Here is a 24,364-nt window from a genome sequence, read left to right as displayed (position 1 = left end):
TCCAATGAACCACCAGAAAACTGACTGTGGCTCAAAGTGTAGAGTGCTAGCCTTGAGCAAAAGGAACTCAGAGACAGTGCCCAGGCCCAAAGTTCAAGCCCCAGGACAGGCAAAAAAAAAAAAAAAAAGAAAAGAAAAGTACTCATAATTTGACTTATGTAACTGTAACCCTTCTGTATATCACCTTTATAATAATAGAAAGAGAGAGAGAAGGAGGGAGAAGGAAAGAAGGAAGGAGGCAAGGAGGGAGAGGGAAGGAGGGGGGAAGGGAAGGGAAGGGAAGGAAGGAAGGAAGGAAAGAAGAAGGAAGGGAGGAAGGGAGGAAGGAAGGAAGGAAGGAAGAAGGAAGGAAGGAAGGAAGGAAGGAAGGAAGGAAGGAAGGAAGGAAAGAAGGAAGGAAGGAAGGAAGGAAGGAAGGAAGGAAGGAAGGAAGGAAGGAAGAAAGGAAGGAAGAAAGGAAGGGCTTGACTTCTGGAAAGCCTGTGGGGCTTCCCTGAGAGGTGGAATGGCTGCCTTGGTGACAGTGCTCGCCTCCCCCCCCCCCCACACACACACCCATGGGCTGGCCGGAAAGGGGAAGTATGGGCAGGCTGGTGCTCATCCCGGGCCTCCAGGGTTGGGTGAGAGGGTGTGGGCGACACTGCCAGCCATCAGCAGTGCAGCAGCACCGCCGTCAGTGTTCAGCTGCCCTCCCAGCCTCTCACATCTGGATACTCAGGACCCAGGTAAGTGCTGCAGCTTTCCTAGGCCCACTTTCCTGCTGTCTCCACCACAGGCCATCACATAGGCATCAGGTCCTAGGTCCTAGGTCCATGCGAGCAATAGCAGGGTGCTGGGCTGGGGCATTGTGGCCTGAGGACTTGGTGTCAATGGGGGCTGGAGAAGCACAGGCTTTGGGATAGTTGCTGTAAAGTCCCTGGCTGCACTTCTTCTATCCAGACTTCTGCTCCCGGTGTGTGTGAGGGATGATCAAGTCTGCTGCTTCGGATGTCTACAGTGGGAGGGGAGGTTACCACTGTGTGGCAACTGATGAGGACGCCTGCAGCTCTGGGCTGCAGGGCAGGGCAAGGCATTGACCAGGTGAGCATTAGGCTTCATCTTGGGGCTAGTGGGTGAAACAACTGGTATACCAGCAGTCTTATTATCTTGGTCACTGCATTTCTGGTGTTCAGGAGCTACACACTGACTGCAAAGGCCTCAGGACTGAGGTATGTTGGCCTGGGGTGATATCTTGATTGAGCTAGCTGCCTCTTGCCCCCCTAGAAAACGAATCTGGGCAGAGATCCGGGCTCAACATGTTCATTTCCAATTCCACTGCTGTACTTCTTCCTTCCCTGGCCACTCCCTTCCCTGGCTCCATTGCATTGTAGACTTCTGAAGGACAATCAACTGCAAGTATCGCTTCCATTTCAGTACTATGACTGACCTTGTAGTCTCAGCAATTGGTAGCAGAGATAGGAAAATCACCCAAGCCCAAGAGTTCAAGACCAGATTAGGCAACATGCAAAGACCCTGTCTAATATGTGTGTGTGTATGTGTGTGTATATATATGTATATAAAATATGTATGTGTAATATCATTTACAATATCTGATATATTGTATATCTAAAATATATAGTATATTATACATTATATTATGTATATATCATGTGCATTATATATGTATATATTATATTATTATAATATTACATGTAATATGTGTATATACATAAAAAATAAAAGAATAAAAGGAAAGAGGATATTGCTGAATCTGGAGAACATAAAGCTTAAGAGCTTTTTAAATCTTTTTTTAGGATTTTTCTTTGTTTTAGAGATCTGAAAATTGTAGAGAAATAGGAATAAACAAGGATCCCAAATTCTACTACCTTCTGCAAACTACTGTGAATAGTTTAGTGTATCATGTACTAAATCTTCTTGTCCTAGGTGAGGATAATTTTGAAATGTTCATGTGTTTTGTTTTGATCTAAACACAGTCAAGAAATAGGAATATAGTTAAAAGCTGCTGGCTCACACCTGTAATCTTATCTAAGGATCATAGTTCAAAGCCAGCCCAGGCAGAAAAGTCTGTGAGAATCTTATCTCCAATTAACTACCAAAAAGCCAGAATTGCAACTGTGGCACAAAATGATAGAGAGCTAGACTTGAGCATAAAAGCTCAGGGATAGGGGCTGGGAATATGGCCTAGTGGTAAAGTGCTCGCCTGGTATACATGAAGCCCTGGGTTCGATTCCTCAGCACCATATATATAGAAAAAGCCAGAAGTGGCATTGTGGTTCAAGTGGTAGAGTGCTAGCCTTGAGCAAAAAGAAGCCAGGAAGAGTGCTCAGGCTCTGAGTTCAAGCCCCAGGACTGGCAAAAAAAAAGAAAAAGAAAAGCTCAGGGATAGAGCCCAGCCTTTGAGTTCAAGTCCCTCGACCAAAAATAAAACAAAACAAAGCAACAACCCTATTTGGACCATATTCATTTTCATTCACCCTCTTCGTTTGCCAATCCCAACTTCTCTTTCTTTGGAAGAATAACTATGATGCCACTATTGTAATGACACAAAATAAGGAGTATTCAAAGCACGTTACAACTTACTATAAACCTGTTGCTGTATTTGTTCCTTATTTCCATAGGAATGTGAACTTACCCATATTTGGAAGCCTCAGAAAACTCTAGGATCCTGCTAGTTATAATTGAAAAACATCATTTTTTTTCTAGTTATAAACAATTTAAGACGTTACTGGGCCAGGCCCTTAGGCTTACGACTGTAATCCTGGCTACTCAGGATGCTAAGATCTGAGGATCACAATTCAAAGCCAGCCCAGGAAGGAAAGTCCATGATACTCTTATCTCCAACTAGTAGCCAAAGAGCTAGTAGTGGACCTGTGGCTCAAATAGTAGAGTGCCAGTCTTAAGTGAAAAGCTAAGGGACAGTGCCTAGGCCCTGAGTTCAAGCCCCAGTATCAGCCCCCTCCCAAGGAAATTACTGGAAAAGAACATTTTATTTTTACACAGAAAATAAAGGTATGTAGAATTGCATGCTATCTGACAAGAGGGTTGAACATGGGCCCATCCAGGGGACCTTATGGCTGTGAGAGAATCAAGTAGTGTTTGGAGGGGGTGTTGGGGGCGGGAAAAGAGGATGAGCTTCACTCCCGGCTCCATGCATTTCCTCACCCTGCCTCCAAGCCATCAGAATGGAAGGACTTCCCAGTTCAGGTGTGGAGAATCGATGTACTCTCTGGTTTATTTCCAGTGTGAATCTCTAAGTTATGCAACTATGGAAAGTTTTGCTATTCTTACAGATTTTGCATATCTAAATAAAAACAGAAATGTTTTCTATGCAAATGCAGCTGCAAGATCACACTCTAGCTCCCCAATGTGCAAACCCACTACCCGAGGGCCATTGCATTGGTAGGCCAGTAACACACCCTGAACACTACTTCCCTATGCCCAAGGAAGGAGCCCAAGCCACTGGGAGCTTGGGGAGTCCCTGGAACTTTGGGATCTGTGCCTGATAAAGGATCAGCCAGGCACAAAAGGTGGGGGTCCAAGGCAGGTGCCAATAGCAATGGCTTTGGCCACACTAAGCCTCAAAGGGGATTTCTGAAAGGCTGACAGGAGAGAAGGGACAGGGGCACATTTACAGTTGGCACCTGAGAATGGGACAAAGAGGTGTAGCCAGCAAAAATACAATAATCCTAAAAAGTGGAGCTGTGCCCCAGGACCCACACAAATACATATATATATATATATGTATATATATGTATGTATGTATGTATGTATATATATATGAGGTTAGGCCAAGTGCCGGTGGCTCTTATAATCCTAGCTACCAAGAGGCTGAGATCTGAGAATCAAAGTTCAAAGCCAGCCTGGGCAGGAAAGTCCATGAGATTCCTTCTCCAATGAACCACCAGAAGACTGGACATGGTGCTGTGCCTCAAAGTGATGGAGCTATAGCCTTGAGCAAAAGAGCACAGGGACAGTCAGTGCCCCTGTCCTGAGTTCAAGCTGCACAACTGACAAAAATAAATTTAAAAAACACGGTAATCCCAATGTGGAAAAGACAGGATCAGAACTAAAGCAGGGAAAATGCTAAAAGTGGAGGCCCATGCCTATAATCTCAGCTCCTAAACCAGCAGGAGAGGAGGACTATCCAGTATGTTAGGGTGTTCCTGTGATCCCAGCTATGTAAGGGGCATTGGTACATCTGAGCCTAGATTCCATGCCTGCCTAGAGAGGTCCTGAGTTCAAATCCCAGTACTGAGGAAGGAAGAGAGGGAGGAAGACAAGGAGGGAAGGTGGGAAGGAGGGAAGGAGGGAGGGAGGGAAGGAGGGAAGGAGGGAGGAAGGGAAGGAAGGAGGGAGGAAGGGAGGGAAGGAGAGAAAGGAAGGTGATGAGGGAGTGGAGGGAATGGACTAAAAGCGGAGGCACAGGTGAACTCTGGAGGCTGATTAGAAGAAGGATGTGCTCGCAGGCCATGTGGGAAGAAGATTGAGGTGGAGGGTTCCAGCCTTAGGTAGAAATGGAAGGACAGGAAAGAGAAGAGATGCTGGAGTCCTTCTCATGACCCTGCCCAGTCTGCTAGGGCACCCTTGAATTTCAAGTTGCTGTCAGCTGCCCTTATCCCCTAGCTACCCTGGCATTCGTCAGTGTTCTGGAAAGCAGAACATCTCACAAGAGCCACTGGTGCAGGAACCCAAATAGGGTACATAGTTCCTTGAGCTCCACTAAGCCCCTCATTGCTTCCAAGCTCCAAAGCCCTGGCAGGGATGTCTGTGAGTTCCCTAGGAAAGACCTCTGACCCTGGCCCAGCACTGGCTGGCAGCCCCAGAGTGGCAGACTCCACACAGTACCACCTCAGGGCCGAACTGAGGCCCTTTCTTGGTTCCCAGAACAGGCCACCAACACAAAGCTGCTTTTACAAACATGGCAGAAAACTGAGGTCTGAAGATAGAGATTGGAAGTCAGCTCAGGCAGACCAACCCAAGAGCCTCTGATCACCAATTAACCAGCAAAAAGCAGGGACAAAAGCTGTGGCTCAAGTGGCAGAGTGCCAGCTGGAGGGTGGGGGTAGGAGGCAAATTTTAACCCCAGTATGAGAGTGCTCTCTCTCTCTCTCTCTCTCTCTCTCTCTCTCTCTCTCTCTCTCTCTCTCTCTCCCCCCCCCCTCCCCATTCCCAGAATTAGAGGCTTGACAGAGTGCTAGCCAATGAGAGAAAGGGTCAGGTACAGAGCTCAAGTCCTGGTCTCAGAACCTAAAGAAAAAAAAGGGAAAGAAATGCCCAGCCCAAGGCCAATCAATATTTACTATCTGTGTGCCTGAGTGCCTTTCATATTGCCAACTGTATTTCTTACTGAGGCTCTTGGTTGAGAAAGTGAAATGTGCCAAGTAAATCTAGACTCAGTAACTCCTGATGAAGGATCATGTCACGATCATTGGCTCTCTTTTGGAGAAGTGAGAGTTGGAGCTGCCTAGCTGTTCCCCCGTCACCTCCCACACTCTACCCACAACCACCCCACCCTGCCTCTGTGGAATGTCTTGCTCAACCTTTTCTCCTAACATTGGGCATAGGTATATGTAATCCTAGATAACCAGGAGGCTGAGATCTAAGGATCTTGGTTCGAAGCCGGTCTTGGGCAGACAAATTCAAGAGATCCTTATCTCTGATTAACCAGCAAAAAGCCAGAAGTAGAGATGCCACTTTTGAGGGAGAAAAGCCATGTAAGAGTTTGAGGTCCTGAGTTCAATCCTCAATACCAGCACAAAACGAAAAGAAAAAGAACTTTCAACCTTTCCCTTAAAACCACTCATAATTGCATCAGGCACATTTATGTCCCTTGAAAATATTTTAGGCCCCTGCAGGAATGGGGAGAAAACAGAAGGATACCAGAATACCACCACCCCAACACTTGTGGGCCTCTGCTCCCCAGCCTCTTGACCTCAATCACAGATGGCAGGTGGCAGGCCAGGTGTCACTGTAGGTCATAGAGCCTAAAGACAGGGCTGTGGAAAGGAGTTCAGGCCCTGGATCCAAACCAGTCCACTGTTACAAGACCCAGATCCTGGCTACTCACCACTCAAAAGCCAGGAGAGGAAAGTTGGTGGGAACAGAATTATTTTGGGGTTTTGTTTGTGAACTGTGTATGTGTGCGTGTGTGTGTGTGTGTGTGTGTGTGTGTGTGTGTGTGTACAAGGCTTGAACTCAGGAACTCAGAGCCTCAAAGCCCTCCTTAACTTTTTACACAGCAAGAGAAGCACTCTACCTCTTTGAGCTATGGCTCACTTCTGGCTTTTTGCTGGTTGACTAGGACTTTGTGCATGCTAGGCCTGTGCACTATGAGCCAATTTCCCAGTCCCAGAAGTTAACATCTTCTTTTTGGTTGTGGGGCTTGACCTCAGGGCCTGGGCACTGTCCCTGAACTTTTTTGCTCAAGGCTAGCACTCAGCCACTTGAGCCAAGGCTCTACTTTCTGCTTTTTTTGGTGGTTAATTGGAGATAAGAGTCTCACAGACTTTTCTGCCCTGGCTGGCTTCGAACCATGCTCCTCAGATTTCAGCCTCCTGAGTAGCTAGTATTACATGTGTGAGCCACCCACACAGGCTGAACTTAACATCTTAATGGTTTAGGCAACAGCTTCTCTGCAGGGCTCACAATGCCAGGCAAAGGGAGAGGAGCTAACCTTGCAAAGGGAAGTAGCCTTGAAAAGAACAACTCCCATAGGAGTAGCCACTGTCACTCTGCCACCCTGCATTGTCACAAGGGAAGTCTGTCCACAGTGGAGAAAGAAGCCATGATGTCTTTTGTTCACCTTGCATGCCTGGTCCTTACACACCAATGTGGGAGACACTGAACAAATAACAAACACACCATAAGGTAACTGGGCCTGCAATGGGCTCCCTTTCACCTGCTGATCTTGAGCTATGACCAGGTGAGTGGCGCCCCTACAGGAAGCTGAGCTCAGTACACTCACTTTGTAGGAGCAGGTGAGGAGGAAGGAACTCTCCAGAAGGAATGGCTGCAGGGAGGAGCTGGGCTAGAAAACATTGGTGAAGTTTGTTGCTCACTCAGTGAGTGGGTGGGGGCTGTTGGGTGCAAACACTCATCTTCCTGTCCTCCTACCTCAGTCTCCCCTAAAGTTTCACATCACACCCTCGCAATCCTTGTTCCTCCCTTTAAAAAAAAAAAAAAGCGGTCATGGGACTTGAACTCGGGGCCTGGTTGTTATCCCTGAGCTCTTTTGCTCAAGGCTATCCCTCTATCATTTTGAGCCACAGCATCACTTCCAATTTTCTGGTGGCTAACTGGAGATAAGAGTCTCACAGACTTTCCTGCCTAGGCTGGCTTCAAGCCATGATCCTCAGAACTCAGCCTCCTGAGTAGCTAGGATTACAGGCATGAGCCACCAGTGCCCGGCTCCTGCATTTCATTCTTGTCCTGTCCTGATACCATCACAGTTTACAAAGGAAGACCTTCATAAACAAGCAAACCTTACTCCCTACTCCATTTTCTCCCTTCTTGAAACTCAGGCTAACTGTGGGACAGCCCTCTTTCTTGTTCCTGTCCACTGCCTGCTGTTTCTCTTCTCCCTTTGCATGTTTTTCTCTTTCCATCCATTTTGTTGTGCAGAAGTTTTCATCTCTCCCCTAGTCTTCTCAAATGACAGTGAATGAGATGCTAAGACTTGCCCAAGGTCGGGATGATGGAAGAGAACGGGAAAAGAAGACTAAAGCTCTGAGGTCTTAAACAAGGAGCACAATGCTATAGGGAGGCACTTGGGTTCAGAGTCTTTTTCGGTGTTTTCCATTGTACCCAGCTCCTGCTGCTGCCACCTGGGAATCTGCACCCAGTTTCTTCACCACCCCTGGCTGGTGAGGAATAAAACAGGCTTCTGCAGACCTCCTAATGCTGAGAACCATCCCAAGTGTTAACAATGCTGATGCCCAGGTGCCACAGTAGAACTATCCATTGGAACTGGGAATTAAGAGGAGACATAAGCCCCCATATAAAAATGCATTGAAGGGCTGGGAATGTGGCTTAGTGGTAGAGTGCTTGCCTAGCATGCAGGAAGCCCTGGGTTCTATTCCTCAGTACCACATAAACAGAAAAAGCCCTGGAGTTAGACAGACATGGATTTGCTTTCACTTACTAGCTCTGCTACCTTGGGCAGTTGGTAGCCCTTCTGACGCATCCATAAACTGGAATGATGACTATGACATCTGCCTCCTAGAGTTGCTGGAAGGACTCAGGGCTAGGCAGCTGGGTCTGGGAGAGCAGCGAGGACTTGGGGAGTCAGTGCACTGCACATGCGTGTTCTCAGCCACTCTTCCATGCTGAGGGGTTTCTCGTGGTGTGCAATGAGCTACAGCTAAAGACATGTGCCTGGCCAGTACTGGAAATTCTCCAACCATGTTCTCCTTTCAGTTCTCTTATTAACACAGCATTCTATGGGGTTTATGCCCTGGAACTAGGGAAGACTTGCAGCTTGGGGGGGTTGACCAGCACTGGTCAGGTTCTACTACGTTTCTAGACAGGATCTTGGCCCCCACTTTGACTCCCAGAAGCCTGTTTAATTCCTGAGTCTGAGACCTTGAGACCTCCTCCTAGCTCCTCAGTCTCTCACTAGCGTTGTTTTTTTTTTACTTCTGTGGAGCAGACTCCTCTCCCCCACCCACCCCCCGCCATGTCTGCTTTGTAGCTAGATACCCACTGCTCCACAGTTGGGGCTGCAGTGCCAGGCACCATATCCTGGTCAAATCATGGATCTTCAATCACTTTTGTCTCCCTTTCCTTCCTGAGATATCACTAAGATGGCAAGAAGTATATATATATATATATATATATATATATATATATATATATTTAAATATGTAAACCTGAGCTACTCAGGAGGCTATGGTCTGATGATCTTGGTGTGAGGACAGTCAGCACAGAAAAAGTCCATGAGACTCTTATCTCCAATTAACCAGCAAAATGCCAGAAGTGGAGGTGTGGTTTATTAAGTGGTAGAGCACCAGCCTTGAATGAAAAAGCTAAGGCACAATGCCCAGGCGCTGAGTTCAAGCCCCAGTACCAGCCCCACAGTAAACAAATAAATAACTGGTTTTTTTTTTAATGTATAAACACATGGAAGTACTTTAACGCAAGAGCACCATCCTGTCCTGGAAGGTCTGAGCATGAAGCCTTTTCTCTCTCTCTCCCTCAGGAAGTCCTCACATGAATTCCCAGAACTGGTGAACATATTCGATTTCATGGTAAAGGGGAATTAGGTTGCAGACAGAATTAAGATTGCTAATCAGCTGACTCTGAGCTGGGGAAATTATTCTGGATTAGCCAGTGGAGCCCTGACTCCTGAGAGAAGCAGGAGTGGAGGCACAGCGGAGCAGCAGAAGGGAGGTGTGACATCAGTGACTTCGGAGGAACCACCAGAGCAACGTAACAGTGTTGGCTTTGAACATGGTCATAGCCAAGGAATGTGAATGGCATCTAGAAACCAAAAGACTAGTGGACTGGGAATATGGCCTAGTGGCAAGAGTGCTCGCCTTATATACATGAAGCCCTGGGTTTGATTCCTCAGCACCACATATATAGAAAATGGCCAGAAGTGGCGCTGTGGCTCAAGTGGCAGAGTGCTAGCCTTGAGCAAAAAGAAGCCATGGACAGGGCTCAGGCCCTGAGTTCAAGGTCCAGGACTGGCCACACACACACACAAAAGAAAGAAATGTAATACAAAAGACTAGGAAATGGGGCTGGGGATATGGCCTAGTGGCAAGAGTGCCTGCCTCATATACATGAGGCCCTGGGTTTGATTCCCCAGCACCACATATACAGAAAATGGCCAGAAGTGGCTCTGTGGCTCAAGTGGCAGAGTGTTAGCCTTGAGCAAAAAGAAGTCAGGGACAGTGCTCAGGCCCTGAGTCCAAGCCCCAGGACTGGACAAAAAAAAAAAAGACTAGGAAATGGGGACGGGTGCTGGTGGCTCATGCCTGTCATCCTAGGTACTCAGGAGGCTGAGATCTGAGGATTATGGTTCAAAGCCAGCCTAGGCAGGAGAAAGTCTGTGAGACTCTTACATCCAATTAACCACCAGAAAATTGGAACTGGAGCTGTGGCTCAAGTGGTAGAGTGCTAGCCTTGAGCTGAAGAGTTCAAGGACAGCGTGCAAGCCCTGAGTTCAAACCCCACAATTGATTAAAAAAGAAAAAAAAAAGACTAGGAAATGCATTATCCCAGAAAGCCTCCAGAAAGACACAACCATGCCAACACTTGGATTCTAGCATTATAAGCACTACATTTATATTTTACTGGAGTTCAAACTCAGAGCTTCCACTTGCTAGGCAGGTTATCTAACACATGAGGCATGCATGCCTCCAGCTTGCTCTTGCTTTAGTTTTTGTTTTATTTTGGTTGGTTGTGGGGCTTGAACTCAGGGCCTTCAGCTGTCTCTGAGCTCTTTTATTCAAGGCTAGTGCTCTGCCACTTTGAGCCATAGGTCCACTTATGGTTTTCAATTGGCTAATTTGAGATAAGAATCTCAGAGACTTTCCTGCCTGGGCTGGCTTCAAACTGTGATCCTCAGATCTTAGCCCCCAAGTAGCTAGGATTACAGGCATGAGCTACCAGCACCAATAATTTCAATTGTTTTTAAATACGGTCTTTCCCAGGGCCATCCCTGAGTAGCTGGAATAACAGACAAAAACTACGACCCCCTGGCTTACTGAGATAGAGAAGTCTCCCTAACTTTTTACCCAAGCTAGCCTCAAACTTTGTTCCTCACAGTCTCTACCTCCTGAGCAGCTGTGATTGCAGTCCTGGTCTATCATGCTCAGTTAGATTTCTGTTGTTATTAGAAAAGGGGAAGTTGATGTTCTATTATTCCTTTTTGTCTTAGCATCAGGGCAGTGTTTGTTGGTTTGGGGGTTGTTGTTGGGTCTTTTTCCAAAGTGATCGAAGTCGGGCTGGGAATATGGCTTAGTGGTAAAGTGCTGGTCTCATATACATGAAGCCCTAGGTTCAATTCCTCAGCATCACTTATATAGGAAAAGCCAGAAGTGGCGCTGTGGCTCAAGTGGTAGAGTGCTTGCCTTGAGCAAAAAGAAGCCAGGGACAGTGCTCAGGCCCTGAGTTCAAGCCCCAGGACTGGCAAAAAACAAAACCAAACAAAGAGATCAAAGTCCTCCTATGTTACTCAGGCTAGCCCCAAAATTCCTAGGCTTGAGCAATCCTTTCCTATCAACTAGCTGGGCCTCTGGGTACACACATGACAGCTTGCAGAGATTTCTATCATTTTACAGTTAGAGCAGCCCCTGGGAAATGAGTACAGTTGGATTCTGACAACAGCTGCTGAGAGAACACCCTCTTGAAGTCATGAAGTCACGAGGTGGAGGCCAGGGGTGGGGTGGGGGAACTCTCCCAAAGACATTTCAGTCCAGTTCAAAACTCTGTAATTTACTCTTTCTGGAAGGTAGGAGGGGAAGTAGTGGGGATTGAACTCAGGGCCTGGATTCTGTTTTTTAGCTTTTCTACTTAAGGCTGGCACTCTTATCACTTGTGCCACAGTTCCACCTTCGGCTTTTTGGTGGCTTCAAACTGTCATCCTCAGATCTCAGCCTCCTGAGTAGCTAGGATTACAGGTATAAGCGACCATCATGTGGCTAAGTCTAATGTTCTTTTTATCTCATTGGGCCCTGGGAAACCAAGGAGAGCCATTGGCAATCCGATTGTCTTTTCTCATTTTCTTTCTTTCTTTCTTTCTTTCTTTCTTTCTTTCTTTCTTTCTTTCTTTCTTTCTTTCTTTCTTTCTTTCTTTCTTTCCTTCTGTCCTGGGCCTTGGACTCAGGGCCTGAGCACTGTCCCTGGATTCTTTTTGCTCAAGGCTAGCACTCTACCACTTGAGCCACAGTGCTGCTTCTGGCCATTTTCTACATATGTGGTGCTGGGGAATTGAACCCAGGGCTTCATGTATACTAGGCCATATTCCCAACCGCTCCTTTGTTCTTTCTTCTTTCTTTTTGTGCTGGTACTGGGGCTTGACCTCAGGACCCGAGCACTGTCTCTGAGCTTCTTTTGCTCAAGGCTTGTATAGTGCTCTACCACTTGAGCCACAGTGCCACTTCCAGTTTTCTAGTAGTTAATTGGAGGTAAGAGTCTCATAGACTTTCCTACCTGGGCTGGCTTTGAACCTTAATCCTCAGATCTCAGCCTCATGAGTAGCTAGAATACAGGTGTGAGCCACCAGCACCCAGCTTGCTTCTTTCTTCTTGACTCTCTCTTTGTTGCTAGACTCACCTCCTCTATACTCCACCAGCCTTCAAATTTCTGGTACCTCTTCTGATGCACACTAACCCGGCTTGCTCTGCATTCTGGGCGTGGCCTCCTGACCAGGCCACACTCAAAGAGATCTATTGTCTTAGTCTGTTTTCTATTACTATATCAGAATAGTAGCTGAATAATTTCTAAAGAAAACACATTTGTTTGTGCTTGTTGATACTTGGGTCTGAACTCAGAATCTCATGTCTGCTGGTGCTTTGTCATGTGAGCCATGCATTAGCTCTGTTTTTCACTGTTTTATTTTCACTATAGGGTCTTGGTTCCTGTGCAGACAAAGTACCCAAACTGCTATCAGCCCATTTCAGGCTTCTGGCAGTTGTAGGAGGACAGGAGCACACCATGTCCACATTCCCTCCAGCAAGGTGGAGTGTGGAGACATTTTCTGTTCAGGTGGGCCTCACACAATGATCCTCCTGATCTCAGCCTCCTAAGTAGATAGGATCACAAAACTCAGGGTACTGGAGCCTTGAAAGTTCAAAGTTAGATGGCCATATCTGATGAGGGCCTACTTCAACTCATGGCAGGAAGGGAACTGGCTTCATACAGAAGACAAGCAAGTCTTGTGATGAATAGTCTTGCAAGAGCGAGAGCTCACTCACTGAGGTGGCATTATCCCTTCATCAAAGTCTCCCTGACTCTCAACACCAAGACATAAGGACCACTATTCCTCAGTGCTATTACGTGAGGACAAAGCTTCTTTTCATAATCAAACCAGAGTATCCACCAAAGTATTTTTGTAGCTCCCCAGTCCCCCACTTCAAAAAATAAAAGCTCAGCCAGGAGGCAGGAGCTCACAGCCACTCAGGAGACTGAGATCTGAAGATCAGATTTGAAGTCATCCCTGGTAGAAAAGTATGTGAGACTCTTATCTCCAGTGAAGTACCAAAAAGCCAGAAGTGGAGCTATGGCTCAAGTGGAAGAGCACTAGCCTTGAGTGAAAAAAAGCTCAGGGACAGTGCCCAGGGCCTGCATTCAGCTTCTATGGCACAAAGATAATACATACATACATACATACATACATACATACATACATACATACATACATGTGCTGGTAGCTCATAACTGTAATCCTAGATACTTAGGAGGCTAAGAACTGAGATCTAAGGATTGTGGTTTGAAGTTAATCTGGATAGGAAAGTCCATGAGACTTTTATTCCAACTAACCACCCAAAAAGTCTGAAGTAGATTTGTAGCTCAAGTGGTAGAATGCTAACCTTGAATGAAAAAGGTAAGAAACACCACCCAGATCTGAGTTCAAGCCTCCAGACTGTCTAATAATAGGAATAAGAATAATAAATTTTCTCTCCTGAGTTATATATTTCAAGAAGTGTCATCAATTATTACTTTCAACAGCACTCTTCCCCTCTGTAGCAATTTTGCAATGTGAGAGCAGTGGTCATGTCTGCTGTGTGGCATGCCTGGTGGGTATCTCCCCTCAACCCCATCCTCACAAGCCCCTGTGAAGTAGCAGGTGGAGGTCTTCCCGTGTCATGTGACTTGCTGACCTGGGCTTCCACTATGAGGCTCTAAGCAGCCATGGCAGGAAGCATGGAGACAACCGTCTCCCGTCTCATCCCAGTGCTGCACACTCACACCTCTGGCTTCTGTCTCCACTCCTCCTAGGATCCTGCCACAATGACTTGGTGGAAGGACTATTTCTGGATCATCTTAGCTGTGGCCATCATCGCTGTCTCTTTGATTCTGGGCCTTATCCTGTTTTTTGTCTGTAGGTGGCAGCTTCGGCAAGGTAATGGCCATTCCTCCTGGGAGAGTTGTCAGTGGGGGTGTTATCAGTGCATCACAGCTCCTTTAGGGCGAAAAGACCCATTCTGGCCTGTATGACCTGAACTCTGGACTAAACATCAAGCACTCTGGAATTGAGGCCTGGCTCTGCCACTAACTTATGTCCTTGATCTTCAGTTGCCCCATTTGTGCTGTGAGGAGGAAGAGGTTAACTGATTTCTAAAGAGTTTGTTGGCCCAGAAGGTTTGGGAAACAGCAGAATCTGTTTCAACACACTATGTGTCCAAGTGACACATACTGTCACACTGTATGTCACACATATAGACACACTATGTGTCCATGTTTCTTGCTAAGTGGCAGCAGACCATGGCATTCTGCCTCTGGGGCTTGAAAGAAAACACATGGTCTAAAGCCCGCAACTGTCTAGACCAGTGAGTCTGCTCATCACAATCCCCTTCACACTCTGAATTTCCCTACAGCAATCAGAGGTCTGGGCCATCCTCAGACTTCAAGTGAGCACCTCAGGATCAATACTAACTGTAGATGATCTACAAGGAGGTCTCCTGCCTTGCTGTTCATCTCCAAAAACACAAAGTCCTGATTTCAAGGCGTGTGGTCTTGAGACTCTATCTAAAGGATGTTAGAAAACACCAAAGCCAGGAGTCTACCTGGAGAAAGCACAAAGAGACATACAGCCCCCTCCTCTGAGCACCCTGCTCAGGTGTTCGCCAGCCATCAGCCACTCTCCTCCCAGGTATCTGGACACCACTTCACAGGCCTGCCCAACCCAGTGCCAACAGGCCTAGCTGCACAAGAAACAAAGGCTTTTCTCTTCATTCTGTTACTGTCCTTTTAGATATTTATATATATACATGCATATGTATATATGATATATTATGTAGTATATAATAGATATTATTATGTATATATTATATTGTATTGTATGTATATATTATTATGTATATATGTAGATATTATATGTATATATATATATATATATATTCAGAGGGAAAGTTGGGTAGTAATGGGTCATAGCTGTAACCCTAGCTGCTCAGGAGGTTGAGATCTGAAGATCATGGTTTGAAGACAACCTGAACAGAAAAGTTCATAAACCTTTTATCTCCAATTAACCACCAATAAAGCTGGATGCAGAACTTTGGCTCAGATGATAGAAAGCCAGCCTTTGGAAAGCACCTAGGCCCTGAGTTCAGGACTCAGTACTGGCACAAAACATAATCAGAGAGACACAGATCCTTAACAGAGGTGCCAACAGAGTTACAGTCAGAACTCAGTTGTGTTGAGGTCTCAGCTTATTGTTCTTTCCCTTCTGCCCCTTAACACAATGTTATGTGTATACCAGTACTGAGGCTTGGACTCAGGGCTTCCCAATCTTGCTGAACATCTTTGCTCAACACTGGCTCTCTACCACCTGAGCCACAGCTCCTCTTCTGGCTTTCTGCTGGTTAAGTGGAGATAAGACTCAGATTTGTCTGACCCCGCTAGCTTTGAACCTTGATCCTCAGATCTCAGCCTCCTGGATTGCTATGATTACAGGCGTGAGCCACCAGCACTGGGATTAACATAATTTAATACAAAAAGTGTATTCTAAAATGAAGTACTTTGTATATTTAATATACACTAATGAAAAGTGCATTGTGGGCTCCAACATTCCTCTATCCATCTGCCTTTGTATAATTTTTCATTCTTAGACACAAACAAAATATGACCCTAACAAAAAAATCTGCCTGCCCTGTTTTATCTTACATTAACCATCAAATTATAATAAAATGTATTTGCCCAGCAGGATCTATCCCCTGTAGGCAAAACAATAATTGCCACTCACTGTGCTCGACCCCACCATGCCAAGCATCCATCTACAAGCATGCTCACTCACACATTTACCAAACCAGCTTCCTTCTTCGCTCTTTCCAATTCAGATGGCAATAGATGTTTATATCTGATAGGTACAAGAACTGTGTTGAGAACTCAAAGAGTAACTCAAGACAAAACAAAAAAATGTATTTTCCCAGTACATTCAAGCTTATAAACTGCTTTTCCCATTCTTTATCACATTTCTGAGTGACCATCAAGTGTCAGACATAGTGCATAGTGAAGACATAGTGCCTAGTCAGGCATGAAGAAGCAGCCCTGCCCTCCATGTGGCTTGGTACCAGCCTCTGATCAGGCAGCCTGGGCTCAGCACTAGCTCCACCACTGGTCAGCTCTGTGTTCTATCCTGTTCCCTCCTGGCAGTTTATATTCCAGATACCCTGGACCTACTTGATCTCTGAAAACTTCCAAACTCTGAAATGACAACTTTTTTTTTGCCAGTCCTGGAGCTTGAACTCAAGGCCTGAGCACTGTCTCTGGCTTCTTTTTGCTGAAGGCTAGCACTCTGCCACTTGAGTCACAGTGCCACTTCTGGCCATTTTCTATATATGTGGTGCTGAGGAATCGAACCCAGGGCTTCATGTATATGAGACCAGCACTTTACCACTAGGCCATATTCCCAGCCCTGAAATGACAACTTTTGCTAATTCATCATAAACTTACATGCTTTCTTTTTCCCTCTTTTAGGCAAGAAATGGGATATTGCCAAGCCTTTGAGCCAGAACCAAGGAGATGAAGAAAAGATGTATGAGTAAGTGGTAGAGAAGTCTCTGAAATGCCTCCCTTCCTATAGAGGCAGGAAATGTGCTCATCTGCCCCATGTTAAGGCAGAGGCCTCAGGGCATTGTGAACACAGACCTGCTCTGGCCCTCTCTGCTGTTCAAGGCCCCCTGTTAGATCTCTTTTGACAATGGTCACCAATCAGGCTCTTCTTTTCTTTTCTTTCTTTCTTTCTTTCTTTTTTTTTTTTTTTTGCCAGTCCAGGGGCTTGAACTCAGGGCCTGAGCACTATCCCTGGCTTCTTTTTTTTTTTTTTTTTTTTTTTGCTCAAGGCTAGCACTCTACCACTTGAGTCACAGCACCACTTCTGGCTTTTTCTGTACATGTGGTGCTAAGGAAGCCCAGGGCTTCATGCATGCTAAGCAAACACTCTACCACTAGGCCACATTTCCAGCCCCTTCTTTTCTTTCCTCTTCTCTTCTTTCTTCCTTCCTTTCTTCCTTCCTTCTTTCCTTCCTTCTTTCCCGCCTTCCTTCCTTCCTTCATTCCTTTCTTCCTTTCTTTCTGTCTTTCTTCTTTTGGTTTTTGTGCTGGTACTAGGGCTTAAATTGAGGGCTTAGGCACTGTCTCTCAGCTTTTTGGCTCAAGGTGGTATGCTACCACTTTTGGCTTTTTGCTGGCTAATTGGAGGTAAGAGTTCAGGGCCATTCAATGAGTGACAACACACTGGGAGCATCAACCACCAGAGACGTTTCCCTGAGGATTGATGTGCAGGTGCACAGAGGGTTAGCCAGGGACTCAGGGGATACATGTGACGAGCCTTTGCTACAGGAGCAAGTTGACATAGTGTAGCTCAGGGTCCCAGGCAAACAAAGCAGGCATCTACCATAAATGAACTCATGAGCACACACAATCTGGAGTGGCCCAAGGCCCAGGTATATAGAGCTGCACTTACAAGGCAGGAGAGCACAGAACTCACATGATCACCCTGGAGCTAGCCAAGAGCCAGGCTTTTGTCTGGATCATACACACTGTGAAAAACAAAAATCTACAATTTTTAAAATTGTATTTTATTATTATTATTATTATTTTTTTTTTTTTTTTTTTTTTTTTTGCCAGTCCTGGGCCTTGGACTCAGGGCCTGAGCACTGTCCCTGGCTTCTTTTTGCTCAAGGCTAGCACTCTGCCACTTGAGCCACAGCGCCACTTCTGGCCATTTTCTGCATATGTGGTGCTGGGGAATTGAACCCAGGGCCTCATGTATACGAGGCAAGCACTCTTGCCACTAGGCCATATTCCCAGCCCTGTATTTTATTATTGACTCAAGGTGGCAAAGAAAACTCCTTCCTCTCCACTTTGATCTCCTTGAGGACTAAGACAAACCTGTCAGATCTAGTCAGATGACCAAAACAATACCTTTATGAAGACACAAAACTGGCAATCCCACAAAGACTTCTCATTGAAGAATGTATGAGTGCAGAAAAACACAAGCAGAGCCAGGTGCCAGGGGCTCATGACTGTAAACCTAGCTACTAAAGAGAACACAGTTCGAAACCAGCTTTGTCAAAAAAGTCCAGGACACCCTTCTCATCAATTAACCACCAAAAAGCTGGAAGTGGAGCCATGGTTCAAGTGGTGGAGCACTAGCCGTTAGCAAAAAAGCTAAGGGACAGCACCCATTCCTTGAGTTCAAGTCCCAGTATTGGCACGAACGAATGAATGAACAAATGAAAGAAAGATCTTAAGAGAGAGAAGGAAGGGAAGAAGGAAAAAAAGGAAGGAAGGAGAGTAAGGAAAGAAAGGAAAGGAATTTATTTTAATTTACTAGGACTGAAATTTGAAGGTTTAGCACACTTTAGATTTCTTATGTTTTCTTATAAACCTGCTTACAGTAAAGTGGATTCAAACCTAAGCCTGACTTCTCTTTCCCTCTAGAAATGTTTTAAACCAGTCACCAGGCCTGAGGCCTCCTCTGCCCCCAAGGGGTTCACTGTCTCCAGGAGACTCCAGTAAGTACAGCTTGGTAGCAGCACTTTCATTCAGGATGAGATCATTTTACGTAGCTGTCTCAAACTGCCATAACAAAAACACCATAGGCTAGATGGCTTATTGAAGAGGAAAACTGGGCTGGGAATGTGGCCTAGTGGTAGAGTGCTTGCCTAGCATGCTTGAAGCCCCGGGGTCCATTCCTCAGCACCACATATACAGCAAAAGCCAAAAGTGACGCTGTGGCTCAAGTGGAAGAGTGCTAGCTTTGAGCACAAAGAGGCTTAGAGACAGTGCTCAGACCCTGAGTTTAAGCCCCAGGATCACTACAAAGCATTAAAAAACTTAAATGTCATCAAATTTAAGTGTTAAAAAATAGATAGCAATGTTCCTGATGTCCTGAATGTGAAAGTCCATGCTCAGATCTCAGCTTGGAGCAGAAATATAAAGGAATTTGGGCCTTTTATGGTGACATTCTTCCTGTCAAAATAATCTACTTGGTTTCCTTTCCTGGAATGCTCTGCCTTGAGATCTTTCTTTTTTTTTTTTTTTTTTTTTGGCCAGTCCTGGGCCTTGGACTCAGGGCCTGAGCACTGTCCCTGGCTTCTTCCCGCTCAAGGCTAGCACTTTGCCACTTGAGCCACAGCGCCGCTTCTGGCCGTTTTCTGTATATGTGGTGCTGGGGAATCGAACCTAGGGCCTCGTGTATCCGAGGCAGGCACTCTTGCCACTAGGCTATATCCCCAGCCCCCTGCCTTGAGATCTTTCATTGCTGCCTCTGCCCCTTCTCAGGGACCAAATACCCCAAAGAGCTCCCTGTCATCTCCCTAACACAGTTCTGCTTCTCTTCTTTACTTAACTTATGGAAGTTACCCAAAACTGTCTGATTTTGTTATTGTTAATTTTTCCCCATTTCCTGGCATTCATTTTGTTATTATTACATTTATGCATCATCTATTTCCTCCACTTGATTACAAACTCTGGGCAAAACAGGAGCTTTCTTTGTCTTGTTACCATGTAGTCTCACACAAATGCATCTGGAGTGGTAGACTCTTAGCAAAAATGTTTTGATGGGAGGAATACCAAATATTAGCTAACATTCATTAAGTCTGCACTGTATGCTGGTCCCTTGCTAGGGGCTTGTCTCATTTAATTCTCCTGACTCTGGGAGGCAGATAAATTACTGTTTTCCCTTGATAGTTGAGGACACTGAAGCACAGGAAAGTTAAGTGGCTTACCCATGATCACTTGGACAGGAATTTATTTCCTTCCTTCCTTCCTTCTTTCTTTCCTTCCTTCCTTCCTCCCTTGCTTCCCCCTTCCCTCCTTTCCTCCCTCCCTCCCTTCCTTCCTTTTTTCCTTTCTTCCCTCCCTCCTTTCCTTCCTTCCTTCCTTCCTTCCTTCCTTCCTTCCTTCCTTCTTTCCTTTCTCTCTTTCTTTTCTTCCTTGTTTCTTTTCACACCAGTACTGATCTTGAATTCAGGGCCTGGTCACTGTCCCTTTGCTTTTTTGCTCAAAGCACTCTACCATTTGAGCATACCTCCACTTCCAGCTTTTTGCTGTTTAGTTGGTGATAGGAGTCTCACTTTGGGGGGGGGCAGAGGCGGGCTGGGTTTGCTTTGAACCACAGTCCTCAGATCTCAACCCCTTCAGTAGCTAGGATTACAGTTGTGAACCATAGGATCTCCATAGGAATTCATTTCCATAGGAAATGAAAATGGCAGTATGTTCTTTTGCTTTGTTGTGTGTTTTTTCCCCAATAAAGATGTCTTATTTTGTTTTGGGGGTAAAGATGAGATTTTAAAGGCAATTCTAATTCTCAGTGCAGATGGACCTGAGCTATTTCATCAGTACACTTACTTATTTTCCATTAGTATGACAAAACACCTGAGGGTGGGCAACTTATTAAAAGAAAGAAAGATTAGTTTCGCTGATGTTTTGGGAAACTGAGAGTCCAAACAGCATGACACAAAAAAGCATGAAGACCCCCGTCACTAAACCACATCCTGCTGATGGCATCAAGGCAGGAGCTCAAGTGAGAGATCATGTGGTTGACAGGATACCAGAGCTAGAGGAGGGGCCAAGAAAGATCTACTGTGCCCCACACCTTAAAGGCCCCTCTACCTATTAACTTCTGCTATACTGGAGACCAAACCTCCACATAGGAACATTTGGGAAAGTCACCCTGAAATCCTATTCAAGCCATAATAGCCTCCTTTCTACTATTTCCTTCTTAGCAGAGAGATTTTAGAGGGAACAATTATGGTCAGTCTTAGGAAATATGTACCAAACAAGGAAATATGGCTTGGATCTACAGACAGAGCAATACTGATGGGTAACCTCTCTGGTGTGTTACTTTTCAAAACACTTTATGGTTCCCATGAGATTCTGTCTTGGCAGAGATAGAGGAGTCACAGTGTCTCTACAGTATTAGCTAAGTATTAGCTGCATATCCACTTGGAGGCTGCAGAGGTGCAGGTCATGATTAGGCCTCCATAAAAAGAGGAACTGACCCCCCAGGAAGTGGAAAGAACTATAAAGGAGTCAAAGCTCATGCTGAACCACTTGGTCAGAAATATATCAACACACAATAGCTTTGCATATAAAGACTATTTGTCTATTTCAGCCCCACAGGACTCCTCAAGTCAGTCACCAGCTAAATACACATCAGTGAAGAAATTTAGAAACAAGAAGATCTTTTCTTTCCCTGGTGACACTGAGCCTCAAGATGACTATGATGATGTTGAGATTCCTCCAAATACTGGGAACCATGATTTAACAACAATCACTACTTCATGGCAAGATGAAGAGTGTTCTCACAACGCATTCTAAAAACAACCAAGAAGTGAGATGCCGGTGGCTCACACCTGTAATCCCAGCCACTCAGGAGGCTGAGATCTGAAGATCACAGTTCAAAGCCAGCCCAGGGAAGACAAATCCCTGAGACGCTTATCTCCAATTAACTAGCAAAAAGCCAGGAGTGGAGGTGTGGCTCAAGTGGTAGAGCACCAGCCTTGAGTGAAAAAGCCAAGTGTGAAGGCAAGGTCCCTGTGTTCAAGCCTCAGTACTGGCACATGCATGCACACTCACACACATCACATGCACAAAATCAATCAGTCAGTCAATCAAGAATGAGCCAGACACTGGTAGCTCATGCCTGTAATCCTAGCTACTCAGGAAGCTAAGATCTGAGGATCATGGTTTGAAGCCAGCCTAGGCAGGAAAGCCCATGACACTCTTATCTCCAAAAACTACTCAGAAAAAGCTGGGAGTGGCGCTGTGGCTCAAGTGGTAGAGCTCTAGCTTTGAGCACAAAGAAGCTCAGGGACAGTGTCCAGGCCCTGAGTTCAAGCCCAGGACTGGCAAAAAAAAAAAAAATAAGATAAAATAAAAAATAAAAAAGAACTCCAGCAAGTACTCAGATCCTGATGTCCAATGGTAACTCCATGAAGTTCTAGAGGATGAGCACGCAGATGAGCAGATGACTGCAACCACAAGAGGACTCAGGCTCAGCTCTGAGGACTCAGGCTAAGCCTCTGTGCTTCAGTCAACCCTATTTCCATGGACCCCCTTGCTCAACATTCCTCTTTCTGTTTCCTTGGCGGGTGTGGTTCTAAGTGACCTTTGATCTCAGTCCCTGACTGTATGCGGCCTGCCAGGTTCCCAGCCCTGGCGAGGTGTTGCCAAGTGTGCCAGTCTCCCTCCCTGCTCCACCCAGCCCCGGCTCAGGTGCTGCAGTGGTGGTCACCAGGGCATCTTACTGGGGTGCACACACTCACCACATTTCACTTTAAATTTGTACCTCCAAGAAGGGCTCTGTAGGGGCTGGGAATATGGCCTAGTGGCAAGAGTGCTTGCCTCCTACACATGAAGCTCTCAGTTCGATTCCCCAGCACCACATATATGGAAAACGGCCAGAAGGGGCACTGTGGCTCAGGTGGCAGGAAGAAGCCAGGGATGGTGCTCAGGCCCTGAGTCCAAGGCCCAGGACTGGCCAAAAAAAAAGAAGGGCTCTTTGTTCTTGTGAAACCTCTACGCACTCACATCCCCAGCATCGGTGGACATGCTTATCTTACCCAAACCGAGGGCAGATCATGGACGCTGTGAGGTTCAAAGGGTGTGGGCAGTAGACAGAGACAGCTCAACACCAGCACAGAAGGATTTGGGAGAGGAAAATCACGCAGATGGGAACCTCCAGGCCAAAGCTAGAGACTCCCACTAGCTGACCCCACAGCACTGTACAGTTCCTATGTGGGAACGCTGGAATTATTCAGGGGGGACTGGGATGTTTGTAAACCAAAGCACTGGTCTGAGGCCTCAAGATAAGGACACCAGGCCAGGAGCTGGTGGTTCACACCTTTACACTTAGCTACTCAGGGGCTGAGAACGGAGGATCACAGTTTGAAGCTAGACGGAGCAGAAAAGTCTATGAGACTCTTATCTCCAGTTAACCACTGACAGGCCAGAAGTGGAGCTGTGGCTCAAGTGCTAAAGCACCAGCCCTGAGTGGAGAAAGGTGAGGGACAGTGCCCAGGCCTTGAGCTGAAGCCCCAATACTGGCATGCATGCACAAATTCAGATACTGGATAGCTAGCTATTTGGACCTAACAGAAGCCAAACTGCCTGTAGAGGATTGAGCTCTTGCCTGGGTGGCCCCATAACAATCAATGAAGGACACAGTCACCTTCTGCTCTACACCTAGACATGAACTGCTACTGCTTTCAGAAAAAGCAGGCTCCCTTAGGAAAGCCTGTGTATCAGCATCATTTAGCTATGACATGTTCAAGATAAGAGCTAAAGGAAGGCTTAACACCACCATCTATAATTGTCATTATTCTTCCCTCTCCTCCATGCTGAACTTCCTCGGCGTTCCATCTCCACCCTGCTCTGTCTCCCTCTGAGCCACTGAGTGATCTCAGCAGTGCCCAAGGCCCTGTGCTCCTCCTATTCCAACAACTGCCAGACCCTGGACAGCTAGGCCCTCCCTCTCCCATTCCCGGCTGGGGTGTCCCCAGGAGGTCCTCACCAGAGTGTCCCACAGGACCCTGATGTCTAACACTGACCAATGGGAACTGGTTACCTACACCCAACCCCCTACTGGCTGTGCTTTAAATGTCATCTTAGTGGCTGCATCCTTCCCTGCCATCCTTCATGTCCACCTCCTGTTGATTGTCAGCCTATGTCACCATTACCATTCTGAGGTCCAGTGACCACCAGCACTTGCCAGGAGAGCTTCAACAGCCTCTACTGGCCTCCTGCCTGTGGCATCTCAGACAAACCACTTGCTACAGAGCAGCCAGAGATGTTCTAAAGGAATGAACACCTAACCACTTCCTGCCAGGCTTAGAGCTCCTCTGCCCATTAACCTCTGAAAAAGCCCAAACTCCTTCACATGGCTATGACACTCATCAGGAGCTGATTACTGGCTAACTTTTACCAACTCCTCCTTTCCCTAACCTCCTGAAAACCACTCTGCCCACATTTTTTGTATATGTTTAATGGGTCTCACCATGACACTTCCATGCCTTTATTTTTATTACATGCACACATATACATACCATCACTCCTTGTCCCTCTTTCTTGTTGGTTGTGGGTTGTTTTTTTGTTTTGTTTTGTTTTTCGTTTGCCAGTCCTGGGGCTTAAACTCAGGGACTGAGCACTGTCCCTGGCTTCTTTTTGCTCAAGGCTAGCACTCTATCATTTG

At 46.1% G+C, this 24,364-nt stretch overlaps 1 protein-coding gene across 1 annotated transcript; it reads left to right on the top strand.

The window, feature by feature from the left end:
- The first annotated feature begins 625 nt into the window (after positions 1-625).
- LOC125365981 (SLP adaptor and CSK interacting membrane protein) lies at positions 626-21,576 on the top strand. The gene is made up of 5 exons (XM_048366335.1): positions 626-725; positions 13,945-14,068; positions 16,642-16,705; positions 18,610-18,683; positions 21,287-21,576. Exons 2-5 carry the CDS (start codon positions 13,957-13,959, stop codon positions 21,490-21,492), a joined length of 456 nt encoding a protein of 151 aa, XP_048222292.1. The 5' UTR covers positions 626-725; positions 13,945-13,956; the 3' UTR covers positions 21,493-21,576.
- Positions 21,577-24,364: the final 2,788 nt, after the last annotated feature.

The sequence above is a fragment of the Perognathus longimembris genome, chromosome 17 (assembly GCF_023159225.1).
Source record: "Perognathus longimembris pacificus isolate PPM17 chromosome 17, ASM2315922v1, whole genome shotgun sequence".
NCBI lineage: Eukaryota > Metazoa > Chordata > Mammalia > Rodentia > Heteromyidae > Perognathus > Perognathus longimembris.
Note: the sequence above shows the minus strand (reverse complement) of the source record. Positions and strands in the feature narration are given on the sequence as shown.

Bases quoted from the DNA above. Each gene is read 5' to 3' on its own strand.
- LOC125365981 (XM_048366335.1), top strand. From the start codon at position 13,957: ATGACTTGGTGGAAGGACTATTTCTGGATCATCTTAGCTGTGGCCATC. The intron at 14,069-16,641 runs GTAATGGCCATT...TCCCTCTTTTAG, and splicing joins TAGGTGGCAGCTTCGGCAAG to GCAAGAAATGGGATATTGCC. The intron at 16,706-18,609 runs GTAAGTGGTAGA...CTTTCCCTCTAG, and splicing joins GATGAAGAAAAGATGTATGA to AAATGTTTTAAACCAGTCAC.